Source organism: Crinia signifera, chromosome 6, assembly GCF_055691185.1.
Source record: "Crinia signifera chromosome 6, ASM5569118v1, whole genome shotgun sequence".
Taxonomy (NCBI): domain Eukaryota; kingdom Metazoa; phylum Chordata; class Amphibia; order Anura; family Myobatrachidae; genus Crinia; species Crinia signifera.
This window is the reverse complement of record NC_139222.1, coordinates 216,399,622-216,414,912: the sequence shown is the minus strand read 5'-3', so window position 1 is coordinate 216,414,912 and position 15,291 is coordinate 216,399,622. Positions and strand designations below refer to the sequence as shown.

The 15,291-nt window shown below is 43.5% G+C and overlaps 1 protein-coding gene across 5 annotated transcripts in view; it reads left to right on the top strand.

Annotated features, from left to right (window-relative positions):
* The window catches only part of RPTOR (regulatory associated protein of MTOR complex 1), a 370,661-nt gene that overhangs the window by 296,599 nt on the left and 58,771 nt on the right, over positions 1 to 15,291 (top strand). For all 5 annotated transcript variants that reach the window (XM_083148832.1, XM_083148831.1, XM_083148829.1 and 2 more), the window contains exons 8-12: positions 7,407 to 7,507; positions 9,081 to 9,225; positions 10,978 to 11,053; positions 11,354 to 11,455; positions 13,715 to 13,798. In XM_083148832.1, the coding sequence (XP_083004958.1) occupies positions 7,407 to 7,507; positions 9,081 to 9,225; positions 10,978 to 11,053; positions 11,354 to 11,455; positions 13,715 to 13,798 (508 nt within the window). The remainder of the gene's footprint in view (positions 1 to 7,406; positions 7,508 to 9,080; positions 9,226 to 10,977; positions 11,054 to 11,353; positions 11,456 to 13,714; positions 13,799 to 15,291) is intronic.

The following is a 15,291-nucleotide window of genomic DNA, read 5'->3' as shown; positions in this document are numbered from 1 at the left end:
TGCTGGAGACCCGCACAGGGCGCATGTAGCAGCGCAGCAGCAGCGTTACCACGCTCTGTGCTGCAAGCACACTCCACACTGTGTTTACAGCCTCATCTGCTGCAGCACACACTGGCTGTCACGCAGTGTGTTCCACTTTGGCTGACCCCAAACCTGATCTGCACCATCATGTCTGCAACTGCAACACAGCTACTCCGTCTGCCATCTTTGCTGCAATGCTGGGAGCAGAACCCACCCCCTCCCTTTTCCCTTTCTTGTGACCTCATCTCAAACAGCCCAAAGGTCCATTTTTAATGACACCAGCAAGGAAAGACAGGGCTGATCCGTTTTCAGTGTGAAAGGGCCTTACCCGGGAATAACCCGGATTGAAGTGCAGTGTAAATGGGGTCTGAGGCAGGGCATGCCCTGGCAATATCCCGTGTTCAATTTCCCGAGTCCGATCCGGTATTCTGGTGTAAAAGGGGTATAAGATAACCAACCAGCTGAAAGTCCTCTTTGGAGTAAGTTGTCCACTTGTCTCTTAAACTCCGGAATTGGATTCTGTTTCACTAGCTTATAGGTGTTGGTGTCGGCGAGTTGTCGCATAATTTCATCATGGTACTGTTGCCAGTCTTGAAGGACAACAGCACCCCCCTTGTCGGCCGGTCTTATTACCAGATTAGTGTTCCTCTTCAATTCATTTAGGGCGACCCGTTCCTCCATATTAAGATTAAATAACCGAGGTTTCTCAGGGAGCCGTTGGGTGTCTTGTTCGACTAATCTATTGAAGGTCTTGATGCTCGGATTTGTCGAGCTAGGGTCGAAGATGGAAGGTGGTCTGAACTTAGATCTGTTGGTTGGGGTCTCTGAATCTCCAAATTGTTCTCGCAATCAGAGTTTGCGACTGAATTTAAATATGTCTATTGAAGTCTCGAATTTATCATGAGTAGATGTAGGTACAAATGATAGTCCCTTTGATAAAACCGATGTCATTGCAGATGTTAGTGGAGTGGAAGATAAGTTGTAGATCAGGTCAGGACTGGTTTCCTGATTCTTTTTCCGAGAACCTCCGCGGCGAGGGTGTGGTCTGCGCCCCTTCCTCTTGGGCGTCGGGGAGGTTTTCCCGTATTGCGATTTCCTTCCTCTAAAAAATCAGACTGGTGTTCTGAGAAATCCGTGTCAGAGGCTGATGCTGATGTTGAGGAACCTTTGTTGGAGGAGTATTGTTGTTGCTGTCGTCTCGGTTTGTATGGTCGTTGGGTTCTTCTGGTATTGGTATTGGGACCCCCTGATAACCATCGGTAAACCGAGTGGTTTTGGTAATCGGACGTAACTGTGGCCAATTTGCTCCTTTTAAAAGAGATCAGGTCGTTTTTGTAGGTCTCAAGTTGAGTACCGATTTTCTCTAAGAGGTTATTGGTTTTATTATTTTTAATTGTAGATAGATGTAGGGTGTTGAAGTCATCGATGTCCTTTTTGATCTTTTTTAGCTCAGTCCCTACTTCCTCAACTACCAATACCATGAGGTCCAATGAACATTTATTAAGCACCCCACACCAGCGGCTGCAGAATGTGGGGTTATTTCTCCCAATCGTGGGTACGTTGGGGACTCTGAAACTAGCATGCGCTTTTAAATGAAATTTAGTTCACCTACACCAAATGCTGGCGATTGTAAACAACCCCCGGCTTTCCCCTCTCCTGTATTAACATTATGATACTATGTAGTTAAAAGCACACGGAACCCGCTTCGCGCGGCTCTGTTTCAAAACATACACACACGCACGGCTGCTGCCGTGCGTTCCACTGATGCGGGTCAATAGGCGCGACTTCCGGTCCCGAACTTCCGGTGACGCCGGAAGTAGCGCTGTCAGAGCGTGGACGCGGTTTCCACGCTCTGTCTAATCAGCTGTTAGGGGGGATAAATAGCCGGGCCCGGGCAGTGCTATTTAGCAGCAGCTCCAGGCACCATGGGTGTTTTTCTTACCTGATCTCCGTTGATTGCTAGTCTCTTTCATTGAAAAGTAAGACTTTGTTTTTTCACCAATTGTTTTCATTTGAATGTGTTTTAGTGCTGTTTTCAATTGTTCACTGAATGCAATGTTATAAATGTTATAGGCTCCTTGAAAAAGGTCCGTCTACCCAGGACCGAAACGTCGGGGCATATTCTTTTACTTCATGAGACAAATATGACTATACTGGATAGTTGAAATAAAACTGCACAATCTTTGGATTTTACCTGACCTTCTGAATTGATTATTATTAGGCGAGTGCCTGACATTCCACACCTCAACAGGTGTGGATACACCTCGGACTATTACTGGGATACTCGTTCATTACGTTTATCTCTTGTCTGGCACCCCGCAGTTACATACAAATAACTAAGTGTGAGTGCGGTCTATGCACGTATCTATCTATATATATATATATATATATATATATATATATGAGGTTGTCTGGAGTGCGCTCTAACAGTACCACCTAGTACATATAAATAATAAGTATGATATCACAATCCTATATCTTCTGAAGCGGGTTTCTGATGTTCGACAATGAAATGTAGACTTCATTCAAGATGTAATTCCTTTTGGTACTCTTTACCTAGCACGGCGCCCATCGCGGGCATCGTGGCCATCGTATGCACTACATTAACGGGTGCGATGCGACCGACGCGATGCCCGCGATTTCCCATAGGGATCAATGTTAAATTTTTCAATGGACGCGATTTTTCAGTTCAATGCCTCAATGGCCACGATTTTGCCATAGGAAACAATGTTAAATGGGCCACAGAGCCCAAATAGGCACCCTGAGCAGTGAAATGGCCCCCACAATTGTTAACGACACCCCACGATCAACGCGAACCCGAAGCGTGGCGAGCGGCAGCGGTACGCGTCCTCCGACCTTTTCATACCCCCACTATCCACGTCGGCGTGGAGTTGAGAATAGAATAGTGTGGCGAGCCCCGCGAGGGGACGCGGATACCTTCACAGGTAAACGCGTCCCTTCGCGGGCTTCACAGGTATCTGCGTCCCCTCGCGGGGCTCGCCACGCTTCGGGCTCGGTGGCTCGCTGCGCTCGCCACACTATTCTATTCTCAACTCCACGCCGACGTGGATAGTGGGGGTATGAAAAGGTCGGGGGACGCGTACCGCCGCCCCTCGCGGGCTCACTGTGCTCGCCACGCTTCGGGTTCACGTTGATCGTGGGGTGTCGTTAACAATTGTGGGGGCCATTTCACAGTTCAGGGTGGCTATTTGGGCTCTGTGGCCCATTTAACATTGTTTCCTATGGCAAAATCGCGTCCATTGAGGCATTGAAGTGAAAAATCGCGTCCATTGAAAAATTTAACATTGTTCCCTATGGCAAATCGCGGCCATCGTGTCGGTCGCGTCGCACCCGACTTTTTAGTGCATGCGATGGCCGCGATGCCCACGATTTTTTACCCCCGATGACCGCGATGGACATCGCGGGCGCCGTTCTAGGTAAAGAGTACCTTCCTTTTTTTTTTAAACCCAATGCGTTTCGTCAACACGACTTCATCAGGGGCAATACCATATACGAGGTATATAGTGTAGAAGGTATTCCTTATCACAAACAATGTATTAAAATCGATAAACAGTAGAGGGAGCAAATTCCCTGAGATAATTCAATGTTCTTTTAAAAAGAAACCAGAAATCCGTATCAACGGAATAAACCGAACTTCGCAAGTGGATAATCAATTTTTTTAAATCCAACAGGGCGGTAACCACAATATGGATAGAGTAGTTCACTCCACTGCAAGCTGAGAGTCTCTCTCTCTCTCTCAGCTTGCAGTGGAGTGAACTATATCCATGGTTTAGGAATTAGGTTGTAATAAACATATCACAATGTTGACTGCACACCATTGGGCGGCAGCTACTGTACCTCTGTAGTGCTTTAGCGAGGAACACATTATTGGAAGATTAATAAATATTAAGCAAATGTGGGTATTTGGAACGGAATGAACTATTGGTTCTCTGCAGATCACTACATTGAAAGTCTCATCATTTTCTTTGTGTCCTTTAAGCAGTGTCTATTGAATATTAGTGGAATTGTGTACAAAACATGTGCTAATTGTTACATTCTTTGTTATATCACACCGTGATCCACTCTCGTACGAGATTTCATGCCCTGACATTTACTGAATGTGGCCTGCCATTAATGTATAGTATTTCCTCGGTGCAGCCTGCACTCCGCATACCTTATGTCAGCAACTGCATTATTCCACCTGTCGATCTCGGCACATGCTGCTGTTACTGATTAAACAGGAGCATGAATAGAAGAGAGTAAAGATACAGCAGTCTGATTTTGTACAGACTGCGGCTTTCACTCCAGATATATCAGCCAGAAGGATGACATTAAAGGAACATCTGCACTGTTCCTAATCTCTGTCCTAAATTATTTCCTTTTGCTGTTACTCTTCTTAAAACCGTCTGCACAACTATGATTTCCAGACCGCGATTAAAGACCTTGAAAAAATGTCGCTAAGTCCTGTAATACATTAGAGTTTGTTTTATGCGCCAAATCGTTTTCGTTTTCTTTTTTTGTCTGCTCAAATAGAAATAGTTTATCTAAATGTTTTATTTTCCAACGTTTTTTTTTATCCTGTCATGAAGACAAGAGTTAATGCATCTTCAAGTCCAGTAGTTTAGCATTCACCATACTGTGGGTTAATAAATCTTTGCTGCAGCACAGGGAACTTGAGTAGGCAGTGTGTGTGTGTACGTGTGTGCAGTAGCCTTCCCCTGCATCCTGGAAGGTAAATCAAATACTGTTCTGGAAATCCCCCTTATTAAACATCCATCCTTTCCCCGACACGTGCCAGAAATATCAATTAGCTGAGTCCCTCTCCATCCACATTCATTTGATGGTGCCTCTGCACCTAGGGATCCATAATTCACAATTTCAGCTGACTTTAAAGCGAGCAAAGCAGTTTGTTTTCTAATTAGACAGCAGACCTGACAAGAAAATTACCCATAGCCGCCTTTAACCTCTTCATGTTGAAATATGGCAAATGGCGACTTTCCCCAGTGGGAAAGCCATAATACACAGACTGCTCATATTAGGCTGCAATAAAATGACTGTGTATGTACCCATTGAAAAATACTAACGTACAGTGCACTCTTTTATTGCATTTTAATTAGTAGTCTTAACACTGTGAGGATCAGGGGCATGTCACACCGCAGCACTAGAGTAGGTCAGGAGAGATACAAGGGAGCAGGAGGAAGATCTGCTCCAGATGTCAGCTGGTTCTCCTCCCACACACAAACACATGTACACACAGTGACTGACAGCTGACTCCATAAGCAGGAGATTCATCGGTTTGTTAGTTCTGTGACAGCCAAAAGACTAATAGGGCTAAATGAGTCTATTTATTTGTAAAATGTGGACAATTAGGACTAACACAGAGGATAAGTAGTAGGTTGAGGACAGCATAACAGTGGATTGTGATGGACAAGTGACTTATCAGTAACCGCTGAAACTGCTCTGCCATTTCCATAGTTGGTAAGTATCTAGATGCCGGCTATGGGTCTATCTTAGGAAACCAGTTAAGTCTACCCGTTGTATGTTGATGAAGTGACCGGGCAATCCAGTGACACATGTTTTATTGTGAACGCCATTGGCAGATTAATGAACACATGGCAGAAGTGTGTATTGTTCCATCATCTTGCAGATGTTCTCAGTATTGTTCAATAATCACGCAGAGAGGCAGCTGAAATTATTGATGTGAGTTTCTGTGCTAGCTGTATATACTGTAAGTAAATAGAGAACCTCATGGAACACATTAATTGCTTGTTGCCCTTATTCCAGCAAAAAAAAATATTATTTGCCAGTATTCCAGATCCCTTATATTCTGTTCCCAACCCAACAGGTGTCAGTGTTAGTGCTGTTGCACCCTGATTTTCTAATCAACAAGTGGCATACATGGACTTGGTATCATTTTGATGTGCGTGTGACCAGTGGCGTAACTAATAATTCTGCCAAAAATGCCAGGGTGTGGCGGTGTGTGTGTATATATGTGTGTGTGTTACCTCGGGCAGCATCCGTCTGCACCAGATCCCAGCTCTCCCGGCTACTACTGCTAATGAAAAGTGACACTTGGAAAATGGCTGCCCCCCCATACAGCAGACGAAAAACTGTCTGCGGTATGGGCGAAGCCATTTTCCAAGTGTCACTTTTTGTATTAGCAGCGCTGCGGCTGCAGCAGTAGCTGGGAGTGGGACCCGGTGCAGGCAAAAGCGCCGGCGGCAGAAGGCAGCTAGTGAGTAATAATAGTCTTGGCGCCTCCCCGCCACAGCGGGGGGCTGCGGGACGATAGTTACGCCACTGTGTGTGACCCCACCATGGAATGTTATTGTAGGACCCTGCTCTTTTCACTATGAAACATTGGGGCATATGTATTAAACCTGGTGAAGAGATAAAGTGGGAGGTGATAACGCACCAGCCAATCAGCTATGCTTGAAAAACAACAGTTAAGAGTTGATTGGCTGGTGCGTTATCACCTCCCACTTTATCTCTTCCCCATGCTTAATACATCTACCCCTCTGTCTGTGGCCTCCTGCTTGCTTTCATTCCATCAAACCCTCCTCATGAAATGTCGCTGTAACACTTAGTTGATCTGATTGGGTGCAGGTTCTTCTACAAAAGTCTGTAGGATATGTGTCCACATTCGGTACTAAAAAAGTAAAAACCTCATGTCGACTTAATGATTGTCGACCTAATGACCCTGTCGACCTAACCCATGTCGACTTTCAGTCATGTTGACATTCCTGCACGTCGACCTAGTGGTGTCGACCTACTGCTTGTCGACCTAGTTGCTGTCTATCCCGTGATCCATACCCGTAGTGCTAGCATCCGCCAAAGCCATTGCCTTAAAACAGAACATGATCTGAAAGATGACATCTATGATGACATGTTTGTTTATTTATTAACAGTTTCTCTTATAGCGCAGCATATTCCGTTGCGCTTTTTCATGTTTGTTCAGTCATTGTCAGTCTTAACGATTTGACTGCTGAACGAGCTGATCTGTCTAGGTGTAACTAACGAGGTTGTGTCTCGCTTCACAGACGAGGCCAGCTCATGTTTATAACTAGATTATGCATTAGCAAATGTTGCAGTTAACTCATTAATATAGCAATTAGTATTTTCCGCGCTAGTTCTCCTTTTTCTGCTACGTTACAATCTGTTTATCACACAGGGATAACCTTTCCGTGAACAGAAGAGATAATACATTGTATCTCCACAGTCATCACATAGAATGTGTCCTGCTTTTTTGACCTTCCATTATAAGACTGAAATTCTGAAACAGTCCTGGATATTTTTGCTGGTTGAATAGACCAGGGTGTGTGTTTACCATCCCATGTAAGCAGATCATTTTGTGCTACAGCTTATGTTTTTGTTGCTACCCTTAGGATTCCCGGGCGTTTGAATGACAGAAGGACGCCGCTAGGAGAGCTGAACTGGATCTTCACAGCAATTACTGACACTATAGCGTGGAATGTTCTGCCAAGAGGTATAGTGGCAGCAACCATCATCCTGCCGATGGACTGATTCACTGTCTGCTCATCTGCTTCCCCTGTTATTCTAGTGAGACTCCGATGCACGGATTTGCATATAACACGTGTCTTGTTCTAATGCGCTCTTTGCTTTTCAAGGACACACAAGCTTATCTGCACAATCCAGCCATGTTCTCATACACTCATTTTTTTCCGTGGTGGGGTTTTTTTTCTTTCTGGTTACTGCAAAGCAAATCTACCATACACAGTTTTTGTTTTTACGCATGCTTTAAAGTGATAGGTTTGTTAATATTGGAACAATCTTTTATATAGTCCCCTCACAGAGATTTGGTCCTCATATACACATCTCCTAGCAATGCCTGCTTTGTCAGGAGGTGTGTTGTGAATGTGCCATCTGAGGTCTGCATTTTAGAGATCACTTTAGACTTCCCAATGAATTTACATCTGGTAAGCAAATGCTGCAACAATGGGGCACAATGCTATTAATTTGGCCTGCGGTTATGGTGACATAAGAAAACAGTGATCTTTCATTCCACAATGCATGGGGCTTGATTCAACAATATACTGCCCTTTTCCCTTCTTTTAGTGCTGTGCACTGTACATGTGAGGCGTATGCATTCTGTAATTATCAGTGGCGGCTCTTACCCTTTTGGAGGAGGGGGGTTGCCGCAATGCGCCGCCGCCCCCCCCCCCCCCCTTCCTCTGCTGCCGCTGCCGCACTCCCCACACCTTTCCGATCCAGGCTGCCGGTCCCCTGCACGGGGCCAGCACATGCGCAGTAAATTCATACATACTGCACTGGCCCAAGCCTCCATGGGCTGCCTTTGCAGCAGCCCCCGGAGGCTTAATCAGGTCCCCGGGTCCGGTACATGCGCAGTATTGTCCGCGGTACTGCGCATGCAGAACCCATTTTGGGGGATGCCCCGCATTTGCGCACAGAGGCACATCCCGGAGGGAGGTAACACCTCCCAATGGGACTGACCTGAGTGACTGGCAGGTCAGACTTCCAGTAGGAAGTCACTGCAAGTCACATTGAAGCCAGCACAGTCTCACAGACTGCATCTGGCTTCATTTAGGCAGAGACAGTGGTAGATTTTACCTGGGGGACTGCAGCCCATAGAGGAGGGGAGCGGGTACTCATTACCCAGGCCCGCTTGCTGAAGGGGCCGGTGAAGGCCCCAGTCTGACACCCCCCCCCCCCCCCATACCTTCCCCCTTCGTCCCTCCGGGGCAGAAGCACACCCCTACAGCATGTGCTGTGCTGACAGCATGGGAGCTCATTCTGAGGACAATAATTGAATTGTCCTCTTACATTATTTTATTTCTTTGAAACACCGCAAAAGCCATTCCTCACTCCAGGTTAAGGTGGTGGAGATCTTCTTTATCAAAAACATTCTACAGTATATCATTTTATAGACTGTACTTAATAAATGCTAAGTCAATGCTGATTGGCTGCTGTGGGTATCTTTTCCACTGGTTCATTTCTCCAATATTATCGCCCCATCTTGATGTCAGGTTAGGTAATGTTTTATTTTGTTTTTTTAACTAAATATTGGTTTACACCCTCAGACCTGTTCCAGAAGCTCTTCCGACAGGACCTTTTGGTCGCCAGCCTCTTCCGCAATTTCTTATTGGCAGAAAGAATCATGAGGTCTTACAACTGCACGCCAGTGAGCAGCCCCAGGTTGCCCCCTACTTTCATGCATGCCATGTGGTAAATCCTTCATGTATTTTGTATGTTCTCGGTTTTTTGCTTGCCGTTTATTTATCTTTTAAATATATTTTAATTCCTGGTTTTATAATAAGTTTTCTAACCAAAATAGAAATAACCTTGCAGCATTTCGATGCAAAATATTTTCAGTGTGTTTGTGTTTTTTGCTTGGGATTACAGAGGCTAACATGAATGCATTGATTTTTGATCATTTTTTCTTAGAAGTCTTTAAAGGAGATTTACCTTTAATCTTGGCAAGTGAAAGCCAATCTCCTGTCACTCACTGGCTCTGGAGCTCAGCGCTTTGACCTTGAGTGTTGTAGCACATACAGTGACCTAAATAGCTCAGCAGATCACACTGCAGGGCACTGATCACTGTCCCGTCATATATTACTAGATAGCTACATGAGACTTGGCTTTGGCAAGTTAAAAAGTAGTTAGTGGAAAGAGTCAACTTTCATCATGGTTCCATATTTCAGTCTCAGGGGTCAAAGATTAGATTTGACATAATGAATTTATAAGCATATTATATTACTAGTAAGCCCGCTCGAAGCTAATGCTTCAAAAGCTAGTAGATGCAATTTCACTTGCTGGCAACAGGCGGCAGTGTTTCAGATACACACGGTCGGATGAGAGCTGCACAGTGTATATGTCCCTATATGTAAATGGTATGCTTAATACTGTGCAGTGTATGTGCCTGCCTAGTGATACTGTATATTCACAGCAATTCTTTGAACCCTTTGATTGCCAGGTAAATTTGTCAAAATAGATGTAAAAATTTCCACACACTCAAAAAAATATATTTAATTCATGATAATGACCTGTAATGTACTGTATACCCTCTATAGGAAATATTATCTTTTTTACACATTTTTTAATTTGAATTTATATAACAAATGTGAGCGACGCTGGCATTTTTGGGTGGTATTTTGAACATCTCCCACTGAGATGTTGGCACACAAAGGATTAATATAGACTCAGACGTAGTTTGATTCTGATGAAAGCACACTGGATGGTGACATTGCTGCTGTATATCGCTCCATAACAGAGACCCCTGAATGCTGGAAATGGCGGCGATGCTAGACTTGTCTACCATGCCTTTGTTAAAAGATCAAAAGGAATCTGAGATAGTTTCTGAACATGCAGGCACCTGGAACAAAGATTAAATCAAACATCACATTATCATTCCTGGCCTAATAAAAGATCATCTTTAATTCTTGGATGTATTGATCTATAATATTCACAGTTATTAAATAGTGTTGCTTTCAAGAGATGGATTAATTGACCCTTTCCATTGCATACTGGTTCACCGTATGATTGAAATACTTGTTCTTGCAGTAATAAGTAGGCTGTTATATTGCAGTATTTTTATACGTTTTATTCTTCCTCTTTTTTTAATCCTTTTGGTTCCCTATTGGTGGTGGTGCGGATGAGGGGTGGATTACCTAGGCGGAGGATTGGATTTGAACAGCTTTATATTAAATCATCAAGGTTTCTTGTTTTTCAAAATGGTTGGGGTGGGGCACTGGGCACTTGAAATAAGTCTAGAAAAGTAGCCTGCAAAAATATGGCGCCTTATGGTAGGAGGTTGCAGTGTTTTTAGAATAAAATATTCCTCATCAGGAAATGTACAAACCTTTATGTTTCTGCAAACAAATACAGCTACAGAGATCACTTTGGTATATAGCCAAGGTATATGCGGGGATATTACTTCAAAAATGGTCTAATTTTACTCTTGTTATTTTTTCCAAACAGGCAGGCGTGGGATCTGGCTGTTGATATATGCCTTTCCCAATTACCTACTATCATTGAGGAGGGTACAGCTTTTCGTGTAAGTGAACATATTTTTTGGTGTGACAGTCGGCTGCTGTCACTGTATCTTCTCTGTCTTGTAGGTAGATACGCTCATGTGTTGTAATCTGTTCTGCCTCCCCTCTCGGCATTGCTGTGATGCTACCTACAGTTATGTTTCTTGTAACACTGTGCCTTCTATGATGCTAAACATATCAATGTGTGGCTGAATTGGGTCTGCCCTATGTACTTCAGGGGTGTTGCTTAATGTCTCATAGTTTTATGTAAAATGCTTGGACATATGTTCACCGATTTCCTGTTGCCTGATCTCTTATTACAGCATAGCCCTTTCTTCGCCGAGCAGTTGACTGCATTTCAAGTCTGGTTAACCATGGGGGTTGAGAACCGAAATCCTCCAGAACAACTACCCATTGTCCTTCAGGTAAGCCAGCATCACTCATAAGAGACTGCTTCTTACAAAGTGGGGAGTCTCTTTTATGTGAGCTCTAAAGGAAACCGGGTTCTGACCTACTGGAGTCCTCACCATAATCTTAAAGATAAATCTGCTCTCTAGCAGACTGTATCTAATATTTATAAGTTCTTCATCTTCATAGGCCTGCTCACTGCTAAGCACACTGAATCATCTGCACATTACACTAGCCTGGCACTATTGGGCAGTAAGTTTGATGCCACGATGTAACAAACTTGATTGTCCTAATCATCTGAACTTAATAGTTTGGATACATGCTGGGTATGCTCAAAAGTCTGGTTAGATGATGACAACCATCAATGTGGAGCCATCTGGTCTCAAAGTGTGTTGCTTGATTGAAGCATGACTGTCAGGATCCATCCATGTGTGACTACCATTTCATGTCTTTGGGTCACTTGTGACTCCACAGTTGTGCACAGAAGCAATTATCCGGTAGCTGTATTCTAAAGATTTCTATTTATGTTCTAAATAGACCTTGCAGCGGAATATGCCTACATGTTCTGTGCAACTCTGCTAATGTTGCCTTTTTGCAGATAAATGTGTCATATTTGCAACGCAATGCTTCGCAAGCTAAGACACCTGACCCTCTTGGATTCTCACCTGACCTGTCATGCCAAGAGGGACTGTTTAGCGTAACTGCAGCACATTTGTATTAGACTTAAGGGCTTGCCAGCTAATCTTGTACCTCAGAGTGAGACAGATCTCTTGCATTCCAAGTCACACTTCATGCCAGTTGGGTTGCATTTGTTGTGTTGCAGTAATAAATATTTCAGTTGCACAATATAATTTACATTTACCAACCTCTGCCAACCACAATATAATATACATCTGCCAACCTCCATCACTTGCCATAGAGTGCTCCTTGCTCTCCCCTTACACTATGTCCTATTCTGTGCTCTTCTCCTTCTCCAGCCAGTTACTGTAGGCTAATAAATTACTGTCGCTGTGTCTTCAGGAGCTGGAGGTGTTGCTCTATTTCATTGTAATGAAGACACTCTGTGCTTTTCTGCTTTAGCTGGACCCAGGCTCATTTGCAATTCAAGTGTCTCATGAGAATGAACGGTGTTTCCCGCATCACATTTCATTTCAACACAATTCCAGGACACTGCTCTCTTAATAGGGGAGAGTTTTATGCTACAAAAACTCCTGTTAGGCCTTACAGTGCATACCCTTATATATATATACCCATATAACCATTCCATTGTCACTACCACAAGCTTGTCACAGATGGCAGCCTTTTACTGTACAGTATACTGATGTAGTGCCAGCATATTCTGTTACGCTTTCCTATTGGAAACAAGACTATGTAATAACAAACTGGGCCTAATTCGTGTTTGTACGCTAATTCCTACGTAGTTGCAAATTGTCAGGCTACAGAACTGCTAAACCTTGCAAGTAAAGCTGCCACCAACAGCAAATGGATTGCCAGTCCTGGAGTCTCGACTTCCGAGATGCCAAACGATGAATAACCATTGGTGGTTAGCATTAGTGTTGAGGATCGGTTTAGTCACTAGTGGGGGAACTTGGGGTTAGTCTGCAGGGGGGAGGTAAGGGTGAGGCTGCAGTTAGGGAGAATTAGGGTTAGGCACTTAGAAGGGGGTTTATGGTTAGGCTGCGGTGCAGTGGTGGGTTAAGTTTAGGTGGCGGGGTGTTGGAGTTAAGGGTACAGCATCAGTATTCTAATAGCCATCATCCTGACCACCAATCATCCGTATGCATGCCAGGGCATGCTTGGCCACTCCTTGTAGCAGGGTCTGGCATGTTTCATGGTGACTCTGTCCTCTGCCACCACCCCAGAGCTGCATCTAATACTTTATTAGTACAATGCATAGTTGTAACTGCAGTCTCTGAATTAGTTGGGCGTAATAAATTTGTTTTAACTAGAGGTGTAGTTGAGTCTTCCACCATCATTTGGACACATTATTACAGACTACTGTTAAGGAATCCTGCTCGTTCCTCTATCTAACTACCAGCCTGAGACTTCCTAATTCCCTCAATTCTCCTTTTCACATTATCAAAGCATTTTTTTAAAAAAAGGCAGCCCTGTCCAATTTTACATGGTGGCATAAGTAGACGGGTTATTAACCTTCCACATTGTCAATATGGCGTGTCCTGAAATACTCTGCTCTTTTGAACATTCTGCTTATATGACTACAGACAGTAGCTCTAATGATCTGCCAACTTCTGTATGTTTTTTTGCTTTTCCTCCAGGTGTTGCTGAGTCAAGTTCATCGCCTCAGAGCCCTGGACCTGCTGGGTAGATTTCTGGACCTGGGTCCCTGGGCAGTGAGCCTGGTGAGTCTTTTGCTTTCTATCATATGTGTTTTCCTCTCTGTTTTATCTTGCAGTACAGAATGGAAGTATTTCATATGTTTTATTTGTTTTTACAAAACATTAAAGAAAGAAGGTTGATTTAGAGAGGGTACCCATATGAAGATGGAAACCCTGTATTATAGTTTAATGCGTTTTACCTTTCCACAAAATGTACCGGCAAGCACAGCCTTCAAAAGATCATTCATTGAATAGAAATGTGTGTCATCAAGCAGAGTTTTTTCTAAGAGGCTTTACTGGAGGACTTTGATATTTCTTCATCTGTGACCTGCACATTATGGGTATTATGTGAAAGAATGAAAAAAAAAATAGCAAGCCAGGAGATAGCTAGCGTGTTGATTCAACGAAAATCAACCGGCTTATCACACAGTCTACGACCTTTAAAAAGATATCCCTAAAATGTCATCATAGACTCTCAAGAAATGATGTGATGAAGGCGTGATTATCATTGTGATGTAAAAAGCATCATTGCACGGTAGTTGGGGTGACACGTATTTCATCATTAACACTACCAGCGCACAAGCAGGCACTTTGTGACATTGTGCATCAGTGGGTAGGGTGTGATGCAGATGAGGACAGGTCATAGTAATGTGCATCCTGCCCAGCCTGACTCTCTACCTCGCATAAGGCAGGGGAACAGCTGACAGCTGTGACCTTTTCCATTCATTAAAAACTATGGAACATCATCAAAGTATGCTCCTCACTGGTGTCTGTGGTGCCTAGTGAATGGATTAGGTGTTTTTGCTGTGTTTGAATGGAAATGATTCACACCCATAGACTCAAAAAACCCTCCAGTCAATGGCTTGTGTTTGCTCTTAAGGAAGAGGAATCTAAGAACCTCTCAATAAATATCCAGTATTAATAAGTCTTCCTGGTGCAGGTCTTAACAATTGATGAGTTGTAATTGCTTCTTTAACTTGAAGTTGTTATGTATATTTCATCACAAGGTAACACGTAGACAGATATCAATTCACATTGGGCTCATCATAATGCGATGCACATAAACTTTATTGAACCTTTTCACAGGCAAATTGACGATTTGAAGACCGTGTTTTTGCCAATGTTTGTATTATGACTTTAATTGGTGCAGTCCGTGTTCTACTTAATGGGCTTCACTTGTTGATTTCGTAATCAAGAACTGTGTGTGTCACAGATCAAAGGCTGAGAAGAACTCAGACATAAACATTGGCTGAGGAAAGGGCAGTTTTCCGATGAAATGTAATCTACATATCCTATTATGATGAGCCAAATGTGGATTGATGTCCATCTACTCGTGTCACCTTGTGATAAGATCACAATAAATTCAAGTTAAAGAAGCAATCACGACTCTTCAGTTTTAATTACCTGCGCTATAAAGGCTTATTAATGTTTTTTTCCTATGTATGTTTGTCTCTCTGATGTCACCTATTTCTTATGGTTCAAATGATTATTGATTAAGCCCCCAAGATGAAGTCTGG